The 11,823-nt window shown below is 46.4% G+C and overlaps 1 protein-coding gene across 1 annotated transcript; it reads left to right on the plus strand.

Annotated features, from left to right (window-relative positions):
- Positions 1 to 2,699: 2,699 nt before the first annotated feature.
- Positions 2,700 to 6,239, plus strand: LOC132874233 (uncharacterized). The gene is made up of 2 exons (XM_060910222.1): positions 2,700 to 2,937; positions 5,530 to 6,239. The coding sequence occupies exons 1-2, from the start codon at positions 2,700 to 2,702 to the stop codon at positions 6,237 to 6,239; spliced, it is 948 nt and encodes a 315-aa protein (XP_060766205.1).
- Positions 6,240 to 11,823: the final 5,584 nt, after the last annotated feature.

Consider the following 11,823-nt stretch of genomic DNA (forward strand, 5'->3'; position numbering starts at 1 on the left):
GTGTGCTGAGTGCTGCATCATTTCCTGAACATTTCACTGGAATGTTAATTAACTGTTTGACTTAAGACATTAAAACATACTTTCAGTATCTTGGATTTTCAACAGGAACAGGCTGTTTTACTTTAGAAGACAAAGCCTCCAGAAGTGTAGCAGGCAGGACTTGGTGGCTCTGTGGTAAAGCTCTGATCTCTTGTGGATGAGGTGCTTGGTTTGTGTGTGTGTGTGAGAGAGAGAGAGGCTGTGAAGGGGGACAGGTTGTGGAAGAGGGTGGTACAGTGTGAGGTCCTGTCCTCAGAGGAATGTGGTAGATGAGGTGGTGAAAAGGGAGCAGGTGAGAGGATGAGGTGTGTTAAGAGGGTAGAAGAGATGGGGAGGTAGAAGAAGGATTCCCATGTGGGCTAGTTGTATGCTGGAAGACAGAAGATGGGGTAGGAGATGCTTGGGTGGGAGGATGGGCTCTGAACAGTGGGGGGGGGCCCTGTCCTTGGGAGAGGTGTGTGAAGTTAGACCAGATGGTATTAGCCCCAGGGCCCTGAAGACTTGTGCCCTCCAACTAAGTGGAGTACTTCAGTATGTCTTCAACATGAGCCTGGGTCTTCAGAGGGTCCCTGTGCTGTGGAAGATGTCATGCCTCGTCCCAGTGACCTCAAAGACTACAGGCCTGTGGCATTGACGTCACACATCATGAAGACCCTTGAGAGACTCATCCTGGAGCAGATCCAGCCTATGGTCCGACCACTTCTTGACCCCCTTCAGTTCGCCTACCAGCCCCGTCTTGGAGTAGAAGATGCAATCATCTACCTGCTCAACAAAGTCTACAGCCACCTGGACAAGCCAGCCAGCACTGTGAGGATCATGTTTTTTTATTTCTCCAGTGCTTTTGACACCATCCGTCCGGCTCTGCTGGGTGAGAAGTTGACAGCGATGCAGGTGGATGCCCCACTGGTGTCCTGGATTGTGGATTATTTGACTGGCAGACCACAGTACGTGCGCTTGCAGTGTTGTGTGTCGGACAGAGTGATCAGCAACACCGGGGCTCACTCTCTACACCACTGATTTCAACTACCGCACGGAGACCTGCCCCCTCCAGAAATTTTCTGATGACTCTGCAGTGGTTGGACGTATTACCGGTGGTGATGAGAGTGAGTACAGGATGGTGGTGGACAACTTTGTCACGTGGAGCAGGAAGAACCACCTACAATTCAACGTGATGATGAAAGAACTGGCGGTCGATCTGAAGAGAATCAGGGCTCCGGTGAACCCTATTAACATCCAAGGGGTCAGTGTGGACGTGGTGGAGGAATATAAATACTTGGGGGTGTACTTGGATAATAAACTGGACTGGTCCAAAAACATGGACACTGTATACAAAAAGGGCCAGAGCCGTCTCTATTTTCTGAGATGGCTGAGGTCCTTCAACATCTGCCGAATGATGCTGCGGATGTTCTATGAGTCTGTGGTGGCCAGTGCCATCCTGTATGCTGTTGTCTGCTGGGGCAGCGGCTTGAAAGTGAAGGACACTAACAGGCTCAATAAGATCATCAGGAAGGCCGGCCATGTTGTAGGCGTGGAACTGGACTCTCTGACAGTGATGTTGGAGAAGAGGACACTGTCCAAAATAAAAACAATCTTAGACCATCCTTCCCACCCTCTACATGAGGAGCTGATCAGCCACAGGAGCACGTTCAGTAAACGGCTGATTCTTCCACGCTGCACAACTGAGAGACCCAGGAAATCATTCCTTGCAGTCAAGCTGTACAATGCCACTGTATAACTGTGGTACACTGTCTTACCATGCATACTGTATCCTTAACTCAGGTGCAATATATGTATATAGGAATCATTGTATATAAAATCACTTCATTTTGCTTTTACTTAAGTTATTGAACTTATTTAAATTTATTTTATTTATTCTTTTTTCAGACGATTTTATCTTCTATTTTTAGACATGTTTACTTCTCTGATTCAGGAGCTTGGTAGCATATTTGAATTTCCCTCCAGGGATTAATAAAGTAATTCTGATTAAAGAAATTTATTTTAGATTTCTCACTTTGGTTAAGAAGGGTGTTGTTCACTGTTTCTCACTACTCCTTCAAGTTCTCCACATCACCTTTCCCCCAGTTTTTGCACTTCCTGGAAGGACAGGACTCCTCACTTCCCTCTCCTCCCCCAGCCTGTTTCTCACACACCCCCTGGAGCTCTGTAGGGGTTTTGATCCCAGCACTTCGTAATCCAGAGAGGCAACAGTGCAACCACCTGAGCCACACACGCACCCTCAGCTCCGTCACACCTTCATACTGCAAGGAGAGGACTGTGTGTGTACTCTGTCAGAGAACGGCAATAGTTAAAATTTTTATTCATGCCCTCTTGCCTATCTCATCCCCTACACTGAGGACAGGAACATTCCCTCTCCCACCCTGTCCTTTCCTAATATTCACCTTCATCCTGCTCCAGCACCACTGTATATTCTTTAAGTTGCCAAAAGAAAGATTCAAACCTGAACCTTCCCAAGCCACAGCACTGACACTAACCACTACACTATAGAGGGATGTGTATGAGACATTTGTCTTCATAAAATACTTCATGAGGGCAACACCTCATTCTTAAACCTGCCAAAAGGAAGTAGAGAACCAACACCTCTAGAACCGCCACTATACCACAGGAGAAACAGCTGTATGTTGGATTTTTGTCTTCATGAAATGCTTCATGGCAAGACAAACAAACTGAAAGATGGAGCTGCATCTGTCCCTGAGCTCCTGAAGGATGGGTTTGAGGACCTCGTTTCATTAGCAGTAACTCTAACCTCCACCTCATTAACATTTGTGATAACTCCATCCTGCACTCACACACTGGTGTTCCTGAGAGACCACAACCATCCAGAAACACAACACCAAAGCAAACACGAACCATTAGAGCACAGAGGGACAGAAGAGACGTGTCTGTGTGTGCAGTTTCTTCTTCAACCAGTCAAAAGGGTGAGAACTAATGAGGTGGAGATGAATGTTTCTGTTGATAAGACGGGCCTGAGGCTGATATCAAGGGTGGCTGGTGCATAAGGGCAATTGGGTGACGCACTCCCAAAACGGGGAAAAAAAAAAAGTTTTTTTTCTTTTTTTTAAAACAAACTTTCACCAGTGCTGCTCGAGGCCGTTTTAATCTGTCTCTGGGTATCATTGTCCAGTCAGGGTGGTCTTGCTTCTAGAGTACCGCCCCTTTTGGGGCGATTTCAGTCACGCTGAAAATCGCACAAGAGTTCACTGATAGAGTCCCATGCACTAACGTGCTTACGTCACTGCGCAGCGCGGCAAAGTTGCGTTCCATAGACATATAAACATAGACGCCGCCTTCTGCGTAGAATCATACGTCATCCTCGCCGCCATATTGGATGGGGCAAAGTGGAGATTCTTCAGCCGTCTCTGGTATAGCGTCTAGACAGTAGCCGAGAATAAAGATGCCTCATTCATGTGCTGCGTTTAACTGTACCAACAGGTTTACCGTCCAAACGAGATCACATGGGATTACCTTTCACAGGTGAGACTGGAAAAATACTTTTCAATACTGTTCCTTCAGTCTTCAGTTTCCCAGCTCATCTCCACCGGGGGGGTGTAGAGTTATAAGCAGTGAGAATTAGATAATACAGTGCCACACTATGATGAACGTTTTTGAACGTATGATGAATGTTTTTAACCTTTCTGAATGTGAAGGAATCAGTGATGTATTTTGTTTTGGTATGACGTTAGAACCTGGCCGAACTCAGTTTGGCGCTCATTCAGCTCACTTTATTCAGCGAGAGCAGGTCTGTGTGGTGACTCAATAAATAAAACAGTACATTTTTATTTTCATTCACTATTTCCAGTTTTTCCACTATTTCCATCATTTATCATATTCAGTGGGCGGCACGGTGGTGTAGTGGTTAGCGCTGTCGCCTCACAGCAAGAAGGTCCTGGGTTCGAGCCCCGTGGCCGGCGAGGGCCTTTCTGTGCGGAGTTTGCATGTTCTCCCTGTGGTTTTCCTCCAAAGACATGCAGGTTAGGTTAACTGGTGACTCTAAATTGAGTGTAGGTGTGAATGGTTGTCTGTGTTTATGTGTCAGCCCTGTGATGACCTGGCGACTTGTCCAGGGTGTACCCCGCCTTTTGCCCGTGGTCAGCTGTAGAAGGATAAAGCGGCTAGAGATAATGAGATCATATTCAGTCTTGTAGGTTGGTCATTGTGGCCTCAGGTTTGGGTAGCTTGCTACGGTATGCTGACTGATTAGCTTACCTGAGCTATCTATCGCGTATCTGTCGCTAGTTTGCAGTGTACAGGGTATTTCGCACACTATTTATAACCATCACATTAAAAGTTATATACTGTATGTTGTTTTGATGCCTGTTTGTTTCCCAAATATATACATGTGTGTCTTAATGGGTGAATAAAAGGCAGTTAAATATTATTGTAGAAAGGGGCTTTATTGCCGTGGTATTTTTCTGGGTTTGGTTGACTATTGACTTGCTACCTAGGTCAATTTACTTCAGTCCTGTGGAAATTTATGATCCGTGTAGACATAACGGGGGAAAATTGCCCCCCCTGAAAAAAAATTCAGGAGCCGCCACTGGCTGATATGAGGAAGGTTAGACGTGTGTTCCTGAAACTTATCCTTCAGGAGCTCAGGGACTGAAGCAGCTCCGTCTCTCGTGTGTGTAATTTTCTAAACTGACCAGCAGGAGGAGACACAGCGCGTTTAAACACAGAAACTCTGTTGGGGCGTGGAAATGTCTATATTTCTATTGTCTTTGTTGTTGATGGTTTCAGTCTCTGAATTCGAGAACAGAATGTTCAGGTAAAAGTAAATTTAATGTCACCTGAACTTCCTGTTAAATTTCTTGTAAAACCTTTTTTTCTGGGTTTTTGTTCACAGAAGCTGCAGAATCACTTTATGTGAATGGAAATGAAAGTTTCTGTGAGATCAATAAGATCTGAACCCGAACTTTTCAAAGAAAGATAAACTTTGTGTTCAGTCAGAACCTGTACTTGCTTTAGCATTAGCTTAGCCTCCCTCAGTTTGTTGTGTCCTGATGATGGCGCTGCTGCAGTTCCACAGAGACATTTACCTCAGCGACTGCTCTGCTTTTTTATCTTTAACGAGGTCTCCTTCCCTAACGAACACACACACACACACTCACTCACACACACACACACTCACTCACACTCACACACACACACGGCCCGGAACGTCCTGTTCTCTGTTCTGCCTCAGCAACAGCTTCTGATTGGCTGAGCCGCAAATGACGTCACTTCTCACTACAACTGAAACGCAGCTGCAGAGCGCGAGACCGAAGGACAGATTTGTTTTTAAGGCAAATTCAGAAGATGGCGCCTCTGTGTTTAATATTTACTATTTTGACTCAGTTGTGAATAAAAACTGAGACAAATCCCACAGAGAAACACAGACTCGCTCTAAAGTCTGTGTAAAATTACTAATAATAAACATTAAAGCTCCAGAGGAACAGCACAGTGCAGTGTGATATCATACATCACCCCATCAAGCCCCCATCATCACCCCCATCATCACCTCCATCAAACCCCCATCATCACCCCCATCATCACATCCATCAAACCCCAATCATCACCCCCATCAAACCCCCCATAATCACCCCATCATCACATCCATCAAACCCCCATCATCACCCCATCATCACCTCCATCAAACCCCCATCATCACCCCATCAAACCCCCATAATCACCTCATCATCACCCCATCAAACCCCCATCATCACCCCATCATCACCTCCATCAAACCCCAATCATCACCCCATCAAACCCCCATAATCACCCCCATCATCACCCCCATCGTCACCTCCATCAAACCCCCATCATCACCTCATCAAACCCCCATCATCACCCCGTCATCACCTCCTTCAAACCCCCCATCATCACCCCATCATCACCTCCATCAAACCCCCATCATCACCCCATCATCACCTCCTTCAAACCCCCATCATCACCCCGTCATCACCTCCTTCAAACCCCCATCATCACCCCGTCATCACCTCCTTCAAACCCCCATCATCACCCCATCATCACCTCCATCAAACCCCCATCATCACCCGTCAAACCCCCATCATCACCTCCATCAAACCCCCGTCATCACATCCATCAAACCCCCATCGTCACCTCCATCAAACCCTCATCATCACCCCATCAAACCCCATCATTACCCCATCAAACCCCATCATCACCTCCATCAAACCCCATAATCACCCCATCATCACCTCCATCAAACCCCCATCATCACCCCATCAAACCCCCATCATCACCCCATCAAACCCCCATAATCACCCCCATCATCACCTCCATCAAACCCCATCAAACCCCAGTAATCACCCCCATCATCACCTCCATCAAACCCCCATCATCACCTCATCAAACCCCCATCATCACCCCGTCATCACCTCCTTCAAACCCCCATCATCACCCCATCAAACCCCCATCATCACCCCCATCATCGTCTCCATCAAACCCCCATCACCACCCCATCAAACCCCATCATCACCCCCATCATCACTCCATCAAACCCCATCAAACCCCCATCATCACCCCCATCATCACCCCCCAAAAGGTGTTTTTATTCCTTACATTAGACACAGAGAGAAAATAAACACATTATGGGTTTGTTTTGTTTTTAATGAAGCCTCATTTCTCTTCTATTCTTCAATCAGTGGAACATCATTCAGGTTTATTTCTCTAAATCTGCTTTGTGATCATGTCCCCTGTTAAATCATAAATCAGATCTAGAAATAAAACTGAACTGAGTCGAACAGAGTCTCTTTCCTTCTGTTCCAGAGCCGGAGAATGTCCTGGACTTCAGTTTCACTGAAAACAGAAGGTGTGTGTGTGTGAGTGAGGTGGGACGGAGTTCCTGCACAAAACAGCATGTGGGGATTTCCACTTTCTCCCACACATGGAAACACACACACACACACACACACACACACACACACCAGTGGTGTTAAAGGGGGCCATTAGTGTAACCAGTAGGGTGGCGTGTTTGTGTGCTGTATGTTATTCATGTTGTATGTGCAGATCTGAGACGAGTGTGAGCGCACACACACAGAGCTGTGATTCACATGTCACTCACAGTTCTCCCACACACAAAAGAACTGTGAGTACATTTAGTTATTTACACAGAGCACAGTAAAGGGCGCACACACACACACACACACAGTTGCCTCACAGCAAGAAGGTTCTGGGTTTGAACCCAGCAGCCGGCGAGGGCCTTTCTGTGTGGAGTTTGCATGTTCTCCCCGTGTCTGCGTGGGTTTCCTCTGGGTGCTCCGGTTTCCCCCACAGTCCAAAGACATGCAGGTTAGGTTAATATGGGACGGCCTTGGGCTGAGGTGCCCTTGAGCGAGGCACCGAACCCCTGACTGCTCCCCGGGTGCTGTTACCATGGCTGCCCACTGCTCTGGGTGTGGGTGTGTGTGTGCTCATTGCTCATGTGTGTGTTCACTGCTTCAGATGGGTTAAATGCAGAGAGGAAATTTCACAAGTGTGTGATGAATAAAGTTGTGCTTTCTTTCTTTCTTTCTTTCTTTCTTTCTTTCTTTCTTTCTTTCTTTCTTTCTTTCACATACATACAGAGCTCATGACAGATGTGTTGATGTTAAATCTCAGTTGTTTATGTTATTATCATTACAGTATGTTGTGCTGCATAATGCTGCTTTCATCCCTGTTCATCAGGAACGCTAGGTAGGGCGTAACTGTAGGGAACAGAATTAGGGAATGAAATAAACAATTTCACTCACTCCATCTCTCTCTCTCTCTCTCTCACACACACACACACACACACACACACACACACACACACACACACACACACACTATAGTATCATTGTATACAGTGTAAATGCACAACAGTACAAAGTGTTCTCAACACTCACCCAGTGAGCTGTGGGTATTATGGGATGTGAGAAGGACACACAACCCTTAAGATCTGTCCAAGAGATTAAAAGACAGACGTCCTGTAGAAACATGAGACAGCCATCTTAACAATAAGTGTGTGTGTGTGTGTGTGTGTGTGTGTGTGTGGTACTACCACATACCTAATCATCAGTCCTCCTCTAAATGCTGTAAATAAGGGTGTGTGTGAGAAAGCTTCTCATAGTCACCTGTCTGGACATCTCCTGAGGTAAACTCCTCTCTCACACACACACACACACACACACACACACACACACACACACACGTTCCACATTCAGACACTTTATACAGAACACGAGGAGGAGGAAAGGAAGAAGATTCCTGACTTTAACACACTGTGGGAAAGGGGTCAGTGAGTTTGTGTGTGTTCTGTGAGGGAGAGCTGTAACGTCTGATGGCAGTGGGGTAGAATCTGTGTCTGAGTTTGGAGGTGTGTGTGCTGAGGGACTGGGGTTGTTTACCAGAGGGCAGAAAGGAGAACGGTGACTCTCCAGGATGGTTGCTGGAGTCTTTTATAATATGACCTGCTTTTCTGACATAGTGTGTGGAGTAAATGTCATGTACGGCTGAGAAATGTGTGTCTGAGATAACTGGTGTGTGTTTCTTTGGTGATCAAACACACACACACACACAAAAAAACCATCTGCATCTCAGTTTCTGTAGTAAACTGCAGGATGTGTGAAAAAGAATTTCCACAGTCAGCAGAGCCACAGCTGAATAGCTGCAAAAAGGAGAGAGTGTGTGTGTGTGTGTGTGAGAGAGAGAGAGAGAGAGACTTTCCTTTGCCTTTATGCCTCGTTTATGTCCACAAACACACACTCAGCTCAGGTTGCTCTCAACCCCCTTCAGTGCGGCACGCTCTCTCTCAGCTGTTGTGCTTGAGGGTTTAGCAGCTGCTGTGGGTGTCGCCTCCACAACAATAAGAGCTTTGTGAAGTCGAGGAAAGGCGGTGTGTGTGTGTGTTACAGGAAAGACAGACGAAGAACTCAGAGTTAATAAAGAACTACTGCTGAATCCATAAACCCTAACTTGTTCAGTGATGTTGATGCTCTCTTCATCTCGTCCAATTCCTTTAGAAGTTCCTCTCATTTTTCACTCTTTTGGTTTTTCCTCTTTCAGCTCTCCAGCAGGTTTTAGATTTTAATTCAGCTCAGCAAGATTCACTCCTGTCCACCTCTCTGGGGTTCCAGCGCACTTTGTTTGCATCTTTTACACACTCGTGTTCACGTCTTTATGTTCCTTTTGTTCACTCTTTGTTGATCTGGGTTTCAGCTTCTCTGATGTTGAAGAGCACCTCACCAAGACCATTGCTCACGCTCACTTATCTGTATTGTAAATTTCTCAATTCTGACATTTAATACACACACGCACAGAGAGAGAGAGAGAGAGAGAGAGAGAGAGAGAGAATATCTCATCTCATCTCATCTCATTATCTGTAGCCGCTTTATCCTGTTCTACAGGGTCACAGGCGAGCTGTATCCTATCCCAGCTGACTACGGGTGAAAGGCGGGGTTCACCCTGGACAAGTCGCCAGGTCATCACAGGGCTGACACATAGGCTACGTTTACATTACGTCGAATCAGCGGATCATCAGATTAATGTTCTTAAAACGATTCGCGTTTACACTAAAACCGTTAGCCGTGCACACAGCAACACCAATACGCGGATACGCTCGGCTCCGCAGGCATCCTGCGCTCCAAATCACTCCGCCCTGAACAGCGAGTGCCCTCTGGAGGGTGTGCACTCCGGCCCTGCGCAGCTCACAGAGCGCGCGAGTGAAGTGAACAAGCCACGATTCGGGACTGAGCCGCTGTGTGTGTGATCCCAGCGCATATCACTTATTACTTGCAAGTGGAAGGATGGCAAGCCTAAAGACAATCATAACTACACAATGGGCAGTATTTGCATCAGTATTTTCATACTTTTATACTCTTTAATGAAAGGTGATACAAGGCGGAAGTCTGCGCCGTTTTTCAGCAGTCGCGTCACATGACCAACGCCAGCGAATCAGGAAGGTGGATGTCACAGTGACGTTGTCCAATGAGACGCCAGCTAGAGCTCAGCACAGCGTATTCGCGTATTCTCAATGTTTACACAGCACCGGAGCTGATACGATCTAGATTGAATACGTGGACACTGGCGGATTCCCGTTTCCCCGCTTTTTCAGGGGGGTTAATGTAAACGGACAGTGCATCCGCGAAGAAAACGAGACAGATACGGTCTAGTGTAAACGTAGCCATAGACACAGACAATCATTCACACTCACATTCACACCTACGGTCAATTTAGAGTCACCAGTTAACCTAACCTGCATGTCTTTGGACTGTGGGGGAAACCGGAGCACCCGGAGGAAACCCACGCGGACACGGGGAGAACATGCAAACTCCGCACAGAAAGGCCCTCGCCGGCCACGGGGCTCGAACCCAGGACCTTCTTGCTGTGAGGCGACAGCGCTAACCACTACACCGCCGTGCCGCCGAGAGAGAATATTTACTGAAAATAAAGATTAATTTGCTACTTTTGTGGAGGTGTGCTGAAAGTGTGAGAGCTTTTCCTCCAAGTGTAGGTGTGCAATGGCATGTACAGGAAGTGCTTCAATGTTTAGGAAATTATATAAACACCACCAACAGGACTGGTGTGTGTGTGTGTGTGTGTGTGTGCGCATGCGCGTGCAAGCTGAAAACAGCAGGAGCCTTTACACACACACACACACACACACAGCTGTAATGGGTCGTCAACAGAGGAAAGGAAACTTTGTTCACTCACACACACACACACACACAGTGACTTGCTGTTCATTTCCTGACTAAACCGACTTTTATGTGAATTTCCACTGAGTCAATTTCGTTGCTAATTACAGGCATCTTTCTACACTGTGTGTGTGTGTGTGTGTGTGTGGGTTTCCAGGTGACATTACTGTCAGTTGGTTTTGCCCACATTCAAACACAGGTTCTGTTTTAAATCAGCTAAAACCAAGGCTAACAGTTTCACTAAAGCTTTAGTCCAACCTACACACAAACACGGTGACAGTAGCTTTGCGAGCTAAATGTGGAGAACAGAGAGGAGATTAATGCGAGTGTTTTACTAATGGACACTCGACAGAATCGAATTGCTTTCTCACTAACTCAGAGGAAGCAACATTTTGTCACTGAAGATGTAACTACCACAAACTCTGCCCTCTTCAAAACTAATAAAGTTTGACCCCTTTCCTTCTCAAAAAGGGAAAAGCTCAGGAGTCAAAAACATCTCGACACACCAACCATACTGACTGCTAACGAGCCGCTAACGTCGAGCTCCTGGAAGAGACGAGCTCTGAAATTAAGATGAGAAAAGCTACTTTTATTTTTTTAAATACAGTATCATATCAGTGTCTGTACCACGAAGGGACAGGTACAAAAACCTGAAACACTGATTTTGATTTCAGTAGCACATAAAAAAAAAGAAAAACTCCAGACAACTAACATTACGCTTAGCATCAACTGCTAACACAGCTAACATGAGATCTGCTCAAAACATCAACACCAGGGCAGGAATTTCATGAGGGCCACGAGGGCCATGGCCCTCGTGCACTCTCAATTTGGTCTTGTGCCCTTGGAAAAAAATATCTGCCGTAAGGCCACAGTGGCCTTGATGCCCTGCGGTTTTGTAGTCTGCCTCGTGACTGCCAATAGGCTTTAACATCACCTGCGTCTATTGAGAAAAAAATATGTCTTTTGATGACATTCTGGATTCTTATTGGACAACTCATCAGTGGTGGATCGGACTCGAGCCTGGCATGAACCGCTCCGACGCGCTATAATGACACCAATCTATCACCAGCCAACCAGGAGACTTAATCAAACGCATCCCCCGCCCACTCGT

The sequence above is a fragment of the Neoarius graeffei genome, chromosome 26 (genome assembly GCF_027579695.1).
Source record: "Neoarius graeffei isolate fNeoGra1 chromosome 26, fNeoGra1.pri, whole genome shotgun sequence".
NCBI classification, from domain to species: Eukaryota; Metazoa; Chordata; class Actinopteri; order Siluriformes; family Ariidae; genus Neoarius; species Neoarius graeffei.

Coding starts and splice junctions, on each gene's coding strand:
- LOC132874233 (XM_060910222.1), top strand. CDS start 2,700: ATGCTTCATGGCAAGACAAACAAACTGAAAGATGGAGCTGCATCTGTC. Junction 2,938..5,529: donor CAGAGGGACAGAAGAGACGT/GTCTGTGTGTGC, acceptor CACCCCATCAAG/CCCCCATCATCACCCCCATC.